The sequence below is a fragment of the Zeugodacus cucurbitae genome, chromosome 5 (assembly GCF_028554725.1).
Source record: "Zeugodacus cucurbitae isolate PBARC_wt_2022May chromosome 5, idZeuCucr1.2, whole genome shotgun sequence".
NCBI lineage: Eukaryota > Metazoa > Arthropoda > Insecta > Diptera > Tephritidae > Zeugodacus > Zeugodacus cucurbitae.
In genome coordinates, this window is record NC_071670.1 from 37,095,756 (window position 1) to 37,111,181 (window position 15,426).

The 15,426-nt window shown below is 34.6% G+C and overlaps 5 protein-coding genes across 20 annotated transcripts in view; 3 read left to right on the top strand and 2 right to left on the bottom strand.

The window, feature by feature from the left end:
* The first annotated feature begins 66 nt into the window (after positions 1-66).
* LOC105218282 (uncharacterized) lies at positions 67-728 on the top strand. Its single transcript, XM_011193769.3, has one exon. It carries the CDS (start codon positions 73-75, stop codon positions 520-522), a length of 450 nt encoding a protein of 149 aa, XP_011192071.2. The 5' UTR covers positions 67-72; the 3' UTR covers positions 523-728.
* Positions 729-2,052: 1,324 nt separating this feature from the next.
* LOC105218287 (E3 ubiquitin ligase Rnf121) lies at positions 2,053-5,948 on the top strand. Its single transcript, XM_011193779.3, has 6 exons — positions 2,053-2,238; positions 2,296-2,472; positions 2,545-2,699; positions 2,759-2,987; positions 3,059-3,294; positions 3,353-5,948. Exons 1-6 carry the CDS (start codon positions 2,182-2,184, stop codon positions 3,471-3,473), a joined length of 975 nt encoding a protein of 324 aa, XP_011192081.1. The 5' UTR covers positions 2,053-2,181; the 3' UTR covers positions 3,474-5,948.
* On the bottom strand, positions 4,222-6,052 carry LOC105218286 (mitochondrial uncoupling protein 4). 4 transcript variants are annotated; one of them, XM_029044182.2, is made up of 5 exons: positions 5,786-6,052; positions 5,232-5,335; positions 4,678-5,172; positions 4,381-4,538; positions 4,222-4,318 (listed from the first exon to the last, which is right to left on the bottom strand). In XM_029044182.2, exons 1-5 carry the CDS (start codon positions 6,050-6,052, stop codon positions 4,275-4,277), a joined length of 1,068 nt encoding a protein of 355 aa, XP_028900015.2. In that variant the 3' UTR covers positions 4,222-4,274. The 4 variants fall into 4 exon arrangements, with proteins under 4 accessions (XP_028900015.2, XP_054087108.1, XP_054087110.1 ...); XM_054231133.1 differs by having other exon boundaries at positions 5,232-5,338; XM_054231135.1 differs by having other exon boundaries at positions 4,222-4,538.
* Positions 6,053-7,601: 1,549 nt separating this feature from the next.
* LOC105218288 (basic-leucine zipper transcription factor A) lies at positions 7,602-9,660 on the bottom strand. Of its 3 annotated transcripts, none has more exons than XM_011193782.3 (4): positions 9,502-9,660; positions 8,719-9,238; positions 8,356-8,651; positions 7,602-8,274 (listed from the first exon to the last, which is right to left on the bottom strand). In XM_011193782.3, the coding sequence occupies exons 2-4, from the start codon at positions 9,213-9,215 to the stop codon at positions 8,129-8,131; spliced, it is 939 nt and encodes a 312-aa protein (XP_011192084.2). In that variant the 5' UTR covers positions 9,216-9,238; positions 9,502-9,660; the 3' UTR covers positions 7,602-8,128. The 3 variants fall into 3 exon arrangements, with proteins under 3 accessions (XP_011192084.2, XP_011192082.2, XP_011192083.2); XM_011193780.3 differs by having other exon boundaries at positions 9,434-9,631; XM_011193781.3 differs by having other exon boundaries at positions 9,390-9,629.
* Positions 9,661-9,931: 271 nt separating this feature from the next.
* The window catches only part of LOC105218290 (histone deacetylase 4), a 40,521-nt gene continuing 35,026 nt past the window's right edge, over positions 9,932-15,426 (top strand). For 6 of the 11 annotated variants that reach the window (XM_054231608.1, XM_054231621.1, XM_029044153.2 and 3 more), the window contains exons 1-3: positions 9,946-10,464; positions 11,149-11,518; positions 11,707-11,750. In XM_054231608.1, the coding sequence (XP_054087583.1) occupies positions 11,717-11,750 (34 nt within the window). In that variant the 5' untranslated portion in view covers positions 9,946-10,464; positions 11,149-11,518; positions 11,707-11,716. Of the gene's footprint in view, positions 10,465-11,148; positions 11,519-11,706; positions 11,751-15,426 lie in introns of all 11 variants that reach the window. The other 5 variants (XM_054231611.1, XM_054231609.1, XM_054231610.1 and 2 more) reach the window with 5 other exon arrangements.

Genomic DNA, 15,426 nt, shown 5'->3' on the forward strand with positions numbered 1-15,426 from the left:
TACGTTTTGTAAACAAAGTATTTGAATTGATTTCCGATTTTGTCATACATTCATCCCGAGAGTTGATTGAATATGTCATCCATATGGGACAAAATGTGCGAAGTATTCACATCGCTGGTGCGTCCGACGCGTCGCAAGACACGCCGGGTCACATTTAGTCCAAGCACCTTACATCGTGAACTCGTACGACACATACAACTATCGGCATCTCGTAATCCGTTTTTCAATTTCCTAGCCGAGGTGCGTATGAAAGCGAATGGTGGGCAACTAATGCATCCAGACTGTGGTTCGATGGCTTCGCGGGAAATGGCACGCATCGCTAAGACCGCTGGTTTCCTGTGGAATTCAATGACGGACGAACAAAAAAAACCATATCGAAACATTGCGATAGAGCAGCGCAAACTGAAGAGACTGCGACGAAGGCGTTCCTACTTAACTTCACGCAAACGAAAGAAACGCAAACCCCCAGTAGAATGCAAGTGTCTGTTACCACCGCAGCCCACTGTTGAAGAACATCTGTAGCAACTACTTCTGAACATTATCATATTGTGGTTGGCATCTTCAATACAATTCAGAGGGTGCGGAGATCATTTTTTGTGCAAAATTTATGTTTAACTGTCTCCTATTTTCCTAAAATGTTGTTGTGTATCATCAATTCTCTACAGCTCTTCTTACTGCACCTATTCAGGCCGCAGGCAATCGGTAATAAAGTGGTTCATTAAAACAAATATGTTTTTAATCTGCAGAAAACCTTCTAAACATTCATAAGTGGGAGTTGATAATTTAATCAGTACTTTAACCACAGAGAAAATGAAGAAGTTGTAACACAGCTCACAGACAACGGTGGCATTTAAACTATGGAGAGTGCAACGCGTGAAGGGCCTGAGTGCAATAACGGCGAATGAATTCGAAGTTTAACAGTAAACGAAACTAGTAGGTACAAATGTACGCCAAACGGAAGTGTTTATGGGCGAAATGTGTGTTTCGAATAAGAAAATTAGGAAATAGAGAAGGGAAAAGCGGTAAATAAAAGGTTTTCAAAGGAAACAAACGGAAACGAAAAAGGACAAAAACCTCGATAAACTTAATCAAAATGAAAAAAAAATGCGTATTAACAATTATCTTTCGTTGCCGTTCGTCTTAAATTTGCAGTTTGCAACAAAATATGTACTAAATGAATTTTAGTATAGAGTTTGGCTGCTAATTACTTTGCCATTAATACTGTGTACTGTTTGGGAAGTGATAATTTACTCAAAAAATTAGCAGAAGAGAGCGTTAGCTGTTTGCATGATAATCCTTTTTTGAAGTTTAACCCAATCATAAGAAAATTTGCGCTTGTGCAGATTGAATTAAATATGTATGCCATTGTATAAGAGTCGTATATAAACATATAGTAATATTATTAAATATAAACAATAAATATTATCTCTGTTTGTGCTGGACGGTAAACTCTCGTGCATATCTTGGAGTTTTCTACGTTTTGATGCCACAGGCACCAGTTTTTCGGATCCATTATCTTTCGCAGATCTTTCTTTTATTTTACCCCAAAGTTCTCGCAGCATAATTAAAGATCTTTTTATTTATTTCCTTGTTTCGGTTTCTTCGATTTGTGAAATATATTACACAACACTAGAATAACAACAAAACATTTGACGTTTAATCTCTCTACCGTTCTTATTCACAATAGTTTTGATTATAATTTTTTAAAACTTCGAACAACTTTCTAGCATATTTGTACGGTTTTTGGTTTGAAACTAATTGTTTATCGACGAAAGTAAATTTTAGGAATTGAATTAATGTATAAAACAAAAACATATCTGGCTTTATATTTATTCACTTTATTTTTTTTTACTTTTTGTATATCTTGTAGGGGCTTTCTTGTTATTATAAGTTTTATTATTAAAGAATAAACTATCAAAAAATAAATACAGTCAACTATAAAAAGTACAACCAACATAATATTTGTATACGTGGTTGTACAAATAAATAAAAAAATAAGATAATAATATTAGTAATGTTGTACATTATTGTGAACTTTTTCTCCCTAATCGTGAATAACATTAGAATCGAATGCGTTTATCATTCTGTGACACACTTAAAATTAGTTTATAATAAAAAAGTATTATAAATGTATACAAATTAACGTTACAATAAATATTTAATTTATTTATTAGTAGTAGAATGAGTGTAGGTAAAATGGACGTATCAGCGTTGCATGCACCTGTGGACTTTAATAAGGTGAATAATTAGTCCCTTGCAAGACATAATTTTAGGTTCTTAATTAAATCTTTGTAGTCTTTGGAGGAAATGTCGCCAGAGGAAAGAATGCGTGCTGAACATCAATTGATGCATGAAAAGCACAAAGGACATGAAGCCATGCATTCAGAGATGGTGCTTATACTATTCATAACCCTAATTGTGGCACAGGTGATATTAGTGGAATGGAAGAAGCGTCATTACAAATCCTACTCGGTATTTTGCATACATACTTATATGTTAATCAACAAAACATAAAGTTGAAAAAATTCCGGCAATTTATTATAGGCCATCACACTGCTTGCAATGTGGATTATACCGCTTGTGATATCGATCTGTTACAATTTCATACGGTTTGTTATCATATGGTCATTGTTTTCGATGTTAACAGCTTTTGTTATCAAAAAAGCAATTAGCAAACCCATAGAGCGCACAACTCCAAGGTAATCCAATTCAACTCGTAACTTGTTTGAGGTTCTATACATTATTTTTATTGTTGCAGATTAGTGTACAAATGGTTTTTACTAATATATCAGATTAGTTATTTTTTGGGTATTGGTGGCTATATTGTGATGATGGCTACATTTGTAGGCTTCAATTTTATATTCAACCAAGGTCCTAACGTTTGGATGGACGCGGGATTGATGCTTGTTTTTTACGGTCTTTATGTCGGTGTATTGGGTCGTGACATATCAGAAATTTGTTCTGAAAAAATGGCTGTACACATAGGGGTAAACACATTAACTGTTACTACTTGTAATTTATGCGGACAACAATTATTGTAATAACCTATTCTATTTAGTATTACACACCGCAAGGCATTCCCACACGCCACTTGGATGACAACGTATGTGCAATTTGCGGGAACCAACTGTTGGTTGGTGTGAAAGAGGAGGGTATCTTTGAAAATACATACAAGTTATCTTGTAATCACATATTTCACGAATTCTGCATTCGTGGCTGGTGCATTGTGGGTAAAAAACAGACATGTCCTTACTGTAAGGAAAAAGTTGACCTGAAAAAGATGTTTTGCAATCCGTAAGTCAATTTCGTTAGATACATATTTTCTTAATGTTAATTTCATATTCAATTGCAGTTGGGAGAGACCGCATGTACTTTACGGACGTTTATTAGATTGGATTAGATGGTTGGTCGCTTGGCAACCACTTATTTTCTTCATAGTACAAGGCATTAATTGGGCACTGGGCTTAGAATAAAGTTCTGCTAGTCATTTACTTAGACAAAGGAAAGCACAGCAAAATAAATTAATTAATACCACAACGAAATGTTTTTAGTGTATTGTAGTGTTGATAAAAAGTAGCGAAATGAAGTGACGTTAGGTTTACGCATGTTAACATCCGTCGAATTATATTCAGTGCTACAGTGCACGTATAAAAACTAGAGTAAATTTTCTTAGGGAAATTCTTCAGTGGAATATTTAGTAAAATATAGTCTTTTAATTTTATATGTACGTAAAAAACTTATTTATTTTTTATTTACATTGTACAATATGATATTGTCCACTTAATTACTTAAAGATAATTCTGCAGTGCAGCACATAAGGCTTCAAATAATTTATTACAATCTTTATATATTCATGTAAGCATGTTTGTATGTATGTTTAGTATAATAATAAATATTGAAATTTCTTACGGCATTAAGACATACATATGTATGTAGATTGAATAGCATTTTTTCACGGATACTCGTTTTGTAGTACATGCGCATAACACATTAATAGTAATTGTTAAAAATAAAATTAGTCGCTTCCGCTGCCTGACCGGGTTTAACTGTTGCAACTCTTCACTGTCATTCGATTTTTCTCGCGTTTTTTCTTTAAAAACATTTAAATTTTCCAGTCGTTAGCATGCATATACATATAAGACAAAATAGATGCAGAATCGTTAGCAGTCGAATAATACAAAATATTCAAAGTCAAATAAATCAAAAAATATATTTTCGTACTTGTGTTTCGAAAACGTATTTGTAACTTTGTAAGCACGTTTTTATTATTCCGATCACTTGAGAAACGCATGTAAGCTTGCAACAACACCGGCGACGCCTATAAAACACTTAATATGAGTACACTAAGGTTCCACAAAAGAAACTAATAACCAGAAGCACCGATCATGCTACGAATTTGTTCGAACGACAGCCAGAATGTCAGTGACCATGGTGCCATACGTATCCAGCAGGGCAAGAAGCCTTTATAAAGTGCAGCGAAACCTTCCTTGTTCACTGTCTGACGCAGACAATCGATAGAGCCCTTATATAGCAGACCCCTAAAAATAAAAATATTTAGATATAAATATAAATACTGATAGGAGTAAATGTTCTGCACAACAAATAAATATACAAATAATACTGAAACACACAATTCGATTTTACATTGAAATTTCAATAATTTAAACCAGCGCATACCTGCCCTTATCATCTGTCGGCTGATTCATAATACGCGTCTTCACCACATCTGCCGGTGTGCCCATAATAGCAGCTACAAATCCGGCACATATGGAGGAAAGTACATGCACAGTGTGGCAGTCAGGCATGTTCAATTTGATCATAATCATGCGCTTGATAGTGTCGTATGTTGTGAGATCGCCGAGATTGACAAGCGCCGCACGCTGTACATTCGGAATGCTGCCTTTCCACAGACCCGCTATACCGCCACGACGCACAATTTCCTTGAACGCATGTGCAGCGCCGTGCACACGTGCCGGTTCGCCCATTAAACGACGTTTGCCCTCCATTTGGATTTGTACCTTAACTAGGTCGGCCGGTGAAGCCAACCATTGTGCAACGGCGCCAGCTGATACACCACAAAGCGCCGACTTCCATAGCGGTAATGTAATAATGCCATTTTCATCGTTGCCCAATTTACGGCGCAGAAAGTCGTAACTGCATATACGCACACCGCTGCAAAATACAAAATCTGAGATGAGCGGTTGCTATTTATGGTATGACATTATATTTACCTGTAGACGACATGGCGGTAAAGCGCCGGTGTGACACCTTGCCACAATTTCATTGTGCCTTCTTCCCTGACAATGCCGATGGCAGTTGCCAACATACCACGATACTGCTTGAACCCATTGAATCATCACCATAGAATCAGGGAGAGAGAACGAAAGTAAGAGGAGTAGAATGAGTGCACTACGCCCCAGGCGGCAATTAGAGGTAACGAACAGACGAATGAATAAAACATGTTCATACTTATGGTTCTGGATGGATAATTGATAAATGGTAGTATGGATATAATGGAATGGACCAATTATTAGGATGCAGGATGTAAAAAATTATAATAAATACTATTTTATGCAAATAATTTGTGGACATGATGAAAATGTGAAATCATTTACACACAGCGTATATTTATGTATGTACATAAGCATGTTTGTGAACTTACATACATACATATTACTTTGATTATAGAACAAAACAAAAATTACTTAACACTTGTGAGATAATAAAAACGTAAACATGCATGTTGACAAAAAACAGAAAACTGTTGACAAATTTTTATAGTCACCTTGGTCTTAACGACTCGGTCGGTTTTTAAGCTGTTACTCGCTGCCTCGCCTTGTATTTGCAAACGCGTTTTGGTGAGATCCAGTGGATATGTGGCTAGTTCTGCTACGGAAGCAGCTACAACGGACACAACATAAGTACAAGCAAATGAATCTGCATAATCATACTTGACGGGACGTAACTGATTGCGCGTTGCAGGTCCCGCTGGCGGCGTTGGAGGAGTGGACGGCGGCTCGCCGGCCGAACTGCTTTGTGTTTGACTTTGCATTATAAAGCTTTTACTTTCTGTTTTTTTAGTCTTGATTTCTGTAAGGAAAGAGTAATTTATTTAAAAAATACTCACAATTTTTAGTTAATAAATATTGGAAGCTATTAAGACATTTGTTAATTATTCAATCACAAACAATTGTTTTCGCAATTAAGTTATATAATTTATTAAAGTTGACGGTGTTAGTGCTTTTTATTATTTATTTATTTTTTGTTGATGGGTTTAAATTATTTTTTTAATTTGGTTTTGTCGGGAATATATGTATATACAAGTTATTTTTAAATGTATGTACCATGTATGGCTCGTATATTTTGGGCAGCACAAAGTCCACCCTTCCAGAGCATACGTCATAGTGAAAATGTACTTTAAAGAAGATATAAGTATATTGCATTTAAAAATACAAAAAATATATGCAAAAAAAGTTTAGTTGTTTTTTTCTCTACAGTAATAAGATTCTTTTCATAATCAATTTAAACAGGCCCCCTTTATTCCCAATTGAAATTGTTTTCATCTTATCACAGGTTGTTTTCTACGCTTCGGTGTTTAAATATAGCAAATCATATACAAAATAAGAGTATAATAAATTGGCACTGATTGTGTGCTGTTTGCATGTGACCCGATCTGATCAAATATTTTGATTACGAACACATGTAGATATATATGTCCATTCTTATTGTACAAAACACTCACAAATGGTCTTTTTAGGGACTTTTATTTTTTCCGGTTAAGTTAAACTTTATAATATTATTATAGTTTCTCGCGGAGAAGTATGTTATTTAATACTTTCACTTACAGTTTATCACAATCCCACTTTACATAATGAATCCCCTCTAGCAATCGAAACACAAACAGCCACTTAAACTGGCTAGCGCCACTGACTTGCGACCACTCGATTGTCTTTCCACAGCGTAATGGGCACGACCAAGTGATTTGATAATAATTTGGATTCTTATCAATATTTCACTAACCTCTGTCAGAAAAACAAAAAAAAAATAAGTTATAAAACAAAATTAAAAACAAGAAACTGCTCGTCGCCAATCATGGCACAATACAATGTGCCGATTCCCAACAAACACATAAAAATTACGCTTTCAGGCCAAACGTCAGAAAATGTAAATAAAGCACAAAACCCAAAAGCTACGGCAAAATAGATTGCAAAGCTTTCCGTCATAACGGATTGCATTAAATAATACGTTGAAAACTAAATCGTACTAAATTTTCCATTTTTTAACTATATCGAAATATTTATTTTTATTTTAGTAAGATTTTCCAAATTTTTATTACGAGGGTGTGTAAGAAACAAAGTACAACTATAAATTCATGAATCCATATTTTAAAGACGAAACCAAAATATTTTTTACATTCGCTTTTTAACTAAATTTTTTACCTGGAAATAAGTCAGAGCGCTTTTTGTTATCCCAACAATAACAACTGTTGGATCTCCGTTAAGAAAACGGGCTCAGCTAACTAGGCAGCAATAGCCAACGTTTTTTGGGAATGTTTTATACCGTTACTTTTGGAAATAACTGATAATTTTAGAACAAATAGATTATTTTAGCTCCATGAACTTCACTTTTTATTATATTTCAAACTAAATAAGCATACTTATACCTATTGAGCGTGTAAAATAATTTGTTTTGCATTTACTTATGTAGGTACTCGTATAATTGCATATACATAAGCATAAAATCATATTTGTACATATCTATATATACAGACGTAAATAGATAAACGCCTATATATGCATATTTATACAATATACATATACTTATATGTAAATATGTATGTTTAAACATTACAATGTTGTTCTTACTCTTCTATGGTATAATAAAATATTCAAACCATTTCTAAATTTATTAGTACCAATGCATTTTTTTAGGTTTTTTGAAATACAAATAGTAAAAGAAATGTAATATACGCATTTATATGTATGTATATGTATAAGAATGGAGAAAAAAGGAAAAATTAACGATTATTACAAAGAACATCGTTTAAAAATGTAAAACAAACAAATTGTATAGGTATTATTTAAATAAACACTCTCCCGCACGCTACATTCGCTCAATATACGACTTTTCATTCCATATTTACTGATATCACAACATTCACTTGTGGACAGCTTTCACTATTGGACGCATCTGTCGACATCAATAACTGTGACATGCGGTCACTGAGTTCAGCCTGTGAGTCTGCCATTCCTGGTGGCACCATCCAAATGGGTTCTGTATAACAAACATGAAAATACGCATTATAAATCACAAATTGAACAAAAGAAACATTAAAAATAAATCAAGGCATATTACCTCCTACATTCCAACCATTGGGTGTGCATAATCTCCACATAATCGCCGGCTGAGTTGGAGGAATATCAGCTAAAATATCACAAGTTTCTCCTGGCTTTAAAGCAGGAACTTCAATGCGCCGCTTTTGACTAGGTGCTGTTAAGTAGCATCCGTTTGGCCAGTCGATGGTGCCATCGTTTTGTAGTCTAAACGCCTGTTGATGTTCACTTGGGCGAGATTGGTTAACAATCTTCATCGAAGGCAGCGTTTGAAAAGTATGGATATCCAAATAACAACCAACAGCTGTTTGCAAATTCCTTCAAAATGTCAACAAATATGAAATTAATGATTTTCTTCAAAACTTATTGCTAATATGCTTCTTACCAATTACTCATTTCCAAATAGAATTTCGCTGCATCTTGATCTACTTGATTGTTCATAAGGCTTTGGAATTGTCTAACCAAATCCTCATGATCAGTTGTACCCAAACAGCTAAATTGTTGCAGTAGTAATGAGTCAATATCGACTTCATTGCCTAAACGCTGCTGTTGCTGTAATAAATAATGTTGTTGCTCTAAACCTTGCGGTTGTTGTTGCAGTTGAGACATTATAGGTGTTTTCATTTGCGGTGGTGGTGGTAGCGGAATGGCTTGACCAGAAGACAAGAAAGGAGGTGAAGATGATGGATTTATCGTTGTTGGTTCAAAACCATTTGTGGCTGGTGCAGCAAATGGCACCGCCATGGGTGTGGCTGCAGGATTGATCATTTGTGCTTGAAAAGTAGGCTCACATTGCATTTGCAACTGTTGATGTTGCTGTTGTAGATTATCAGATTGTTGCGGTTGCTGTTGTTGATGATCGAAACTATCGCTTATATCCATCTTGTTGACGTTCTGTTGTCAAGCTGCAATAAACGGAAGTAATCAGCTCAATAATGACATTTTATATTGAAATCTGTTTATTTTAATTCGTGAATGATGAAATAGCATTAAGATGATCAGCCAATATATAACACCTTTGTCCTCTGTCCATCTCTTTGTCTGTCTATTACCTACCTTAAATGTATATATAGAAACGTAAATTGTGTGTTGTTTATTACCTTCCGAACTGTGTGATTCTGATTATAAAACGTTCTTCTAATTAGACTTCCAAAATCCCTATACTCACTTTGTCAGAGTAACTTTACGTTTATCACCGATAATTTTGTTAAATAATACAAAATATTTTCAAAGTAAATCTCAAAATTCTACTACAGATGCTGATAAACGCAATTAGTGCAACAACAAAATAAACATAAAGAAGAGGAGACAAGAATAACTCCAATGTCAATTCCCCAAATGCACACAAATTCAGAGTCGCATTTTATTACTCTAAAAATGTATGTATTCGCGTGTTAAAATTATTTATTTATAAATACAATAATATTTATATCTATAAATAAAATAATACAAATATTCCAATTTTTTTATGAATTATGACAAAGTTATTTCTCAAATAAATATAAATAAAAAATCAAAACAATAAATATTTAAACAAGTTTACGGTCTAAGGGTGAATAATTTAAAAAATCTGAAGTCTGGCAACAGCAATGGAACGTGTGACACATAGAGAAATTAAATGTGGAAGGATATCAAGTGGAAAAAGAGATTGAAATCGAAAATCAAATCAGTCCAAGTGAAAAAATTCCATAAGGCGAAAGCAAAAGTTGGTAAATAAGTTCTGATTGGATTAAAATGTGGAAGTGAAAACATTGACCGTGAAATTCAAATACTTAGTTTATCCCGAAACAAAAATTGAAAATAGCTTTGCAAATCAAAGGTCGTGATTAATAAGTGTACAAATGCAAAGTGACAACAACAAAATTAAGGTTACAATTGGTGCTTAATTAGGTTTCGAGAGATTCCCGAGACTTCGTTTCCAATTAAAAAAGTGACGAACTAGTGAACAACCGAACGCAAAGCTACGTAGAGTAGGTGGATAGACATATCAGACGTGTACTTAAATACATAAATTTGTCGATATGTATTTTACCATTGCTAGTGCTTTAGAAGTTATCACATTGGAGTTAAAAAGGAATCATAACTCCAATAACTATGTACATACATCAATACAGCATACGAAAAATCTGTGGTATTAGCTTAAAAATATAATTTTATTCAATTCCTAATAGATTTTTTCTCTATGTCATACCCATTTGGATATTTAGTGTGCATTTTGCGTTCTTCATTTCTGTGTGTACATACATATTTGATGTTTTTCTAACAAACCAAACTGGAAGTGGAAAACATTTCTAGGGGGAGTGACACCCTCAAACAAGTGTCCTTAAAAATTTACACTAAACTATTTACGCTATACTTGTCGCATGTATTATAATACAACTAAAGCCGCTCAGCGCCACCTCACTCCAGTTCTAACTAACTAAATAAAACCCTTCCTGCCACTTCCGCCTCACGCGTATTTGGTATAATAGCGCTGTATCAACATTCGGCTGCCGCCAGAGTAGTTGCTAATGATACATCAATCTTGCGCTCTCTACGAGTTCTGCACCCATTTGGGATACATCTCTTTGTGGTCTGCTGTTCAACTCCATTATTTTGTCCGATTGATTGTTGTTCGGTCGTTTGTCGGTTTATGTAACAAGTGTGTTGTGTTATATTGTTATTGCATTGTGCATTAAATACACTGTGTTACATACGTACATCTATAGAGTTAAATACTTACAATTAAATTCATACATATGTATATGTCTTGTTTAAAAAAAAACAATAAAATTAAACCAAAAATAATTATGTATGTACCTTCATGTATATATAGAATATAAATATAAAACGAATAAAGTGGTATGTAAAGCGATAAACCCAAACAAATCTAACGAATTTCTATATAAAAATATTAAAAACAAATAATATATAAATACAAATATTTGAAATTAGTCAAAATAACCAATTGTCGATTGTTTTGCGCAAGTGCTTATCTGCATATTATTCAGTATTCCTGAATTCTTTGAATAACAATTTATAAAAGTGCTGGCCTTTACACAAACGCGTATTTTCGGTCTCAACTAAAAAAATAAACAAACAAATAACTCACAAGTTCAACTATAAAAATTTATTTTTATAAAAACAAAATAAACAATAATTTTCGGAAAACGATAATGTAATACCAAAACTTGGAAATTGTAAAGGTAAAGAAATGTTTTTATTCACAAAATATATATGTGGCAATTGCTTTATATCCAAAGAATTACGGATTCTTCCTAATGAATACTTTTATGTATATACACCAAATTTGGATATTATTTTTTAAAACAAAATATTAAAACACTTGGATTATTGACGTTATAATTAAAACATGTTTTTTTTTCTTTTACAGACTCATCACAATGACTAGTCCAGAGGATAGAATAACAAACCATGGTGAGTTAATGCACAATATTTTATCGAAATTTTTCTTAAAAATACAGTAAGAAATATTTATACTCTCGCAACAAAGTTGCTAGAGAGTATTATAGTTTTGTTCACATAACGGTTGTTTGTAACACCCAAAACTAAACGTGTTAGATATAGGGTTATATATACCAAAGTGATCAGGGTGAAGAGTGGAGTTCAAATCGGAATGTCTGTCTGTCCGTCCGTCCGTCTGTGCAAGCTGTAACTTGAGTAAAAATTAAGATAACTTGACAAAACTTGGCACAAATATTCCTTGGCACCATAAGAAGATCAAGTTCGAAAGTGGGAAGAATCGGAAAATTGCCACGCCCACAAAATGGCGAAAAACCAAAAACACATAAAGTGTCATAACTAAGCCATAAATGAAGATATAAAAATAAAATTTAGAATAAAGGATCGCACTAGGAGGGGGCATATTTGGATGTAATTTTTTGGGGAAGTGGGCGTGGCCCCGCCCACAAATCGGTTATTTGTATTTAACTCGCCAAATAATAAAGCTACATATATAAACTGCAGTCGGTTCTCTTACATACCCCACCACACACCATGAAAATAGTTAAAATCAGATAATAACCACGCCCCCCTCCCATACAAAGGTTAGGTTGAAAATTACTAAAAGTGGGTTAACTAACTAACGAAAAACGTCAGAAACACTAAATTTTGAAGAAGAAAAAGAAGAAGGGAGCTGTACTCAGATTTTTTTACAAAATGGAAAATGGGCGTGGCATCGCCCACTTATGGGTCAAAAACCGTATCTCAGGAACTACTCGACCGATTCGAATGAAATTCGGTATATAATATTTTCTTGACACCCTGATAACACGAAAAAAAATGGGCGAAATCGGTTCACAACCACTACTACTTTCCTTATAACTCAATTTTGAAATCCATCTTATTCCTTCACTTTATAATGTAAACATAAGGAACCAATGAAGATAACGGAATAAAACTTTACACAATTAGTGCATATCATCTCTGGCTTCACTTGTGAAAAAATTGTCAAAAACGGACCATAACTTTTCAAGGCCCCAGATATCGAACATGTTGAACTCAGCGCCTAAGGATAAATTTTAACCGAAAATATGGGTAAATCTCTCAGATACATATCTCAATTTAATTCAGAGGAAATTGTTTTCTTCTAATAGTGTTTCTCTGTTCCAAAAATTATTAAAATCGGGTCATAACATTTCCATATACCTCATTGTAGGTTTTTCAAAAGTATCTTCTCCTAGCTCCCATATACCTAATTATAGGTTTTTCAAAAATACGGTGAGCTTTATTCCGCATATATGTATTGGTTAAATTTCTTCAATAAATTGCGAGAGTATAAAATGTTCGGTTGCACCTGAACTTAGCCTTTCCTTACTTGTTTTTTTATGAGTTTAGTTTAGTTGCCAAAGGGTTATCAGCCGTTTCCATGAGAGTAGTGTCGTGTTATTGTTGTTGTTGCAGCGGCATAAAACATTTCCCAAATAATTTTGAGGAATAGTGTCGATTTGACAATCTTTGTTCCGGTTACGTAGAATTACGTAGCAAACTAAGGGTAGTGGTGGGAATATACACGAGCCACTGTAAGCTTAGGAAACACCTTTATAATCTGGGCTTGGTCTCGTCGCAGACCTGCCGCTTCTGTGACATGGAGGATGAAACTCGCATATACCTACTTTTATAATAGAATGCGTAGTGCTTCACAGGAGCAGGAGTAGAATTTTGAGACATACCATCCCAAAAGAGGGGCGCATCGTAGAAGAAGACAGTTTTAGACTAGAACTTACCGATCCAGACAGGTCTGGGTCGCCAACTGTTGTTGGTTGTCGGATTGTAACTAACTATAGACAAACACTGAATGCCATTCACAGAGGAGTTATTAACACCTTCATTGACACCCTCCCCGTGAATGGCGTACTTGGAGAAACAAGACCCACCGTTGCAGACACAGAGATCGAGTTGCCTCGCGAAACTAGAGTGACCCTTGCGCAACTTCGTTAGGGTTATTGTAGCAGACATAACTCCTACCTATCCAGACTAGACCCTGACAAACTCAACATATGTCCTGTATGCAAAGAGTCCCCGCATGACACTAACCACCTCTTTGTATGTCCCCTAAACCCTACTCATCTAACACCACTTTCCCTTTTGTCCGACCCTATCGAAACAGCTCGTTTCCTGGGCCTCCCGTTAGATGACTTCGATGACAATTAGGCTGGGCATGTCATTTCAGGGAGGCCTGGGTAAACGCAACAACAACAACAACAGGGGCACATCGTCTCCCTTACTCCCAGCACCATCCTAGAATTTGTCAGGGTGCTGAGACTAATGGAGTCGTTGTAGACTTGGAGAGTGCACAATAGACCACAGGTCGCAGTGCATTCCTCTATTCTATTCTACGTAAAACCGACATCTCCGAAATGTATTTAGATCTATTCATCCAAAGCGTTAGAAAAAGTTAAATCATAATTTCTTTAGTCGCAATTCGCTAGAATAAAAACAACAACAATAATAAATACCAGGAAGCTCTGTCAGGTCTGAAAGCCGAATAGTATATATATTATACATATTAAAGATCAAGGGATATCAACGAAAAATAGTTTTATATAATATTCGAAGTCGCCGTTCCAAATTTAGTCCAATAATCCACAAAATGGTAGAGGATTGACATATGGATGATTATATATACTTACCAGTAGATATGTATTTCAGTTCAAATGTATATAAATACATATACATAAGCTATAAGTATATAAACTGTTGTTGTTTGCTCAAATAAAATAGTTACCCAGTAAACACGCCAACTGTCAACAGTCCCTCCAGCTATGCTATGTAATTATGTATGTGCCTCTATATATGCCTAATGTTGTGCTTATATACTTGTATACATAACTACTTATAAATAGTGTACATATATAGAAAAGTTATGTATATGTAAATCCGCGCACAAAAGAAGAGAAATAATTTTTATTGAATATAAAGCTGAAAAGGAATCAGAGAAATACTGAAGAAACCCACGTTTATTGATTTTAGTTATTTTTAGAAATTACTTGCCTTCACAGCAGTTAATCATGAAATAAATATTCTGCAACTTTACGAAACAAGAAATGAAAAATGAAAGGCAAGTCCTTTTCTTCGCACCGGCTAAACTCCAACAGCATTCTATACATGTGCCATGCACATATATATTCTCTATGTGTGTATGTACATATGTATATAGAAGTGTGTTGCAAAGCTAAAAGCTCCTACCACCGTTTCATAGGCTCGTGTGCGGCTTGTGTGAGGTTGTTGTCTGCACACTTGCACACCTGTATAGGTGCGGTTGCCACTGCTTTTGCCTTCACATTGTAGGCTCCACGGTTAGAATAGCTTAGAGTTGAATACTTTGAAAAGGTGGAGTAAAATAATGTATGTATGTATGTACATATGTATGTACATACACAAGTGGAAAAGCTACAACGTTAGCTAAAATATCAGGATATTATAACAAGCAAAGAGGAGAAAGGCACCAATACTGCACGGCAAGGTTAAATGAATTAAGGCAGGACAAGGTAATATATACATATATATGTATACAGACATATATAAATAGTAAGGAAGGTCTAGGCACGTGCAGAATAAAGCATTAAATAGTTCTCTAAAAGGAAATTTTATA

What these genes read in the sequence shown, in the direction of transcription:
- LOC105218282 (XM_011193769.3), top strand. Translation starts at nt 73, where the DNA reads ATGTCATCCATATGGGACAAAATGTGCGAAGTATTCACATCGCTGGTG.
- LOC105218287 (XM_011193779.3), top strand. Translation starts at nt 2,182, where the DNA reads ATGAGTGTAGGTAAAATGGACGTATCAGCGTTGCATGCACCTGTGGAC. An exon ending in CACCTGTGGACTTTAATAAG is followed by an intron (nt 2,239 to 2,295) that starts GTGAATAATTAG and finishes AAATCTTTGTAG; the next exon opens with TCTTTGGAGGAAATGTCGCC. An exon ending in GTCATTACAAATCCTACTCG is followed by an intron (nt 2,473 to 2,544) that starts GTATTTTGCATA and finishes AATTTATTATAG; the next exon opens with GCCATCACACTGCTTGCAAT.
- LOC105218286 (XM_054231133.1), bottom strand. Translation starts at nt 6,052, where the DNA reads ATGCAAAGTCAAACACAAAGCAGTTCGGCCGGCGAGCCGCCGTCCACT. An exon ending in TACCGCCATGTCGTCTACAG is followed by an intron (nt 5,173 to 5,231) that starts GTAAATATAATG and finishes TGTATTTTGCAG; the next exon opens with CGGTGTGCGTATATGCAGTT. An exon ending in ACAAATTCGTAGCATGATCG is followed by an intron (nt 4,319 to 4,380) that starts GTGCTTCTGGTT and finishes AGTGTTTTATAG; the next exon opens with GCGTCGCCGGTGTTGTTGCA.
- LOC105218288 (XM_011193782.3), bottom strand. Translation starts at nt 9,215, where the DNA reads ATGGATATAAGCGATAGTTTCGATCATCAACAACAGCAACCGCAACAA. An exon ending in TATTTGGAAATGAGTAATTG is followed by an intron (nt 8,652 to 8,718) that starts GTAAGAAGCATA and finishes GACATTTTGAAG; the next exon opens with GAATTTGCAAACAGCTGTTG. An exon ending in CAATGGTTGGAATGTAGGAG is followed by an intron (nt 8,275 to 8,355) that starts GTAATATGCCTT and finishes TTTGTTATACAG; the next exon opens with AACCCATTTGGATGGTGCCA.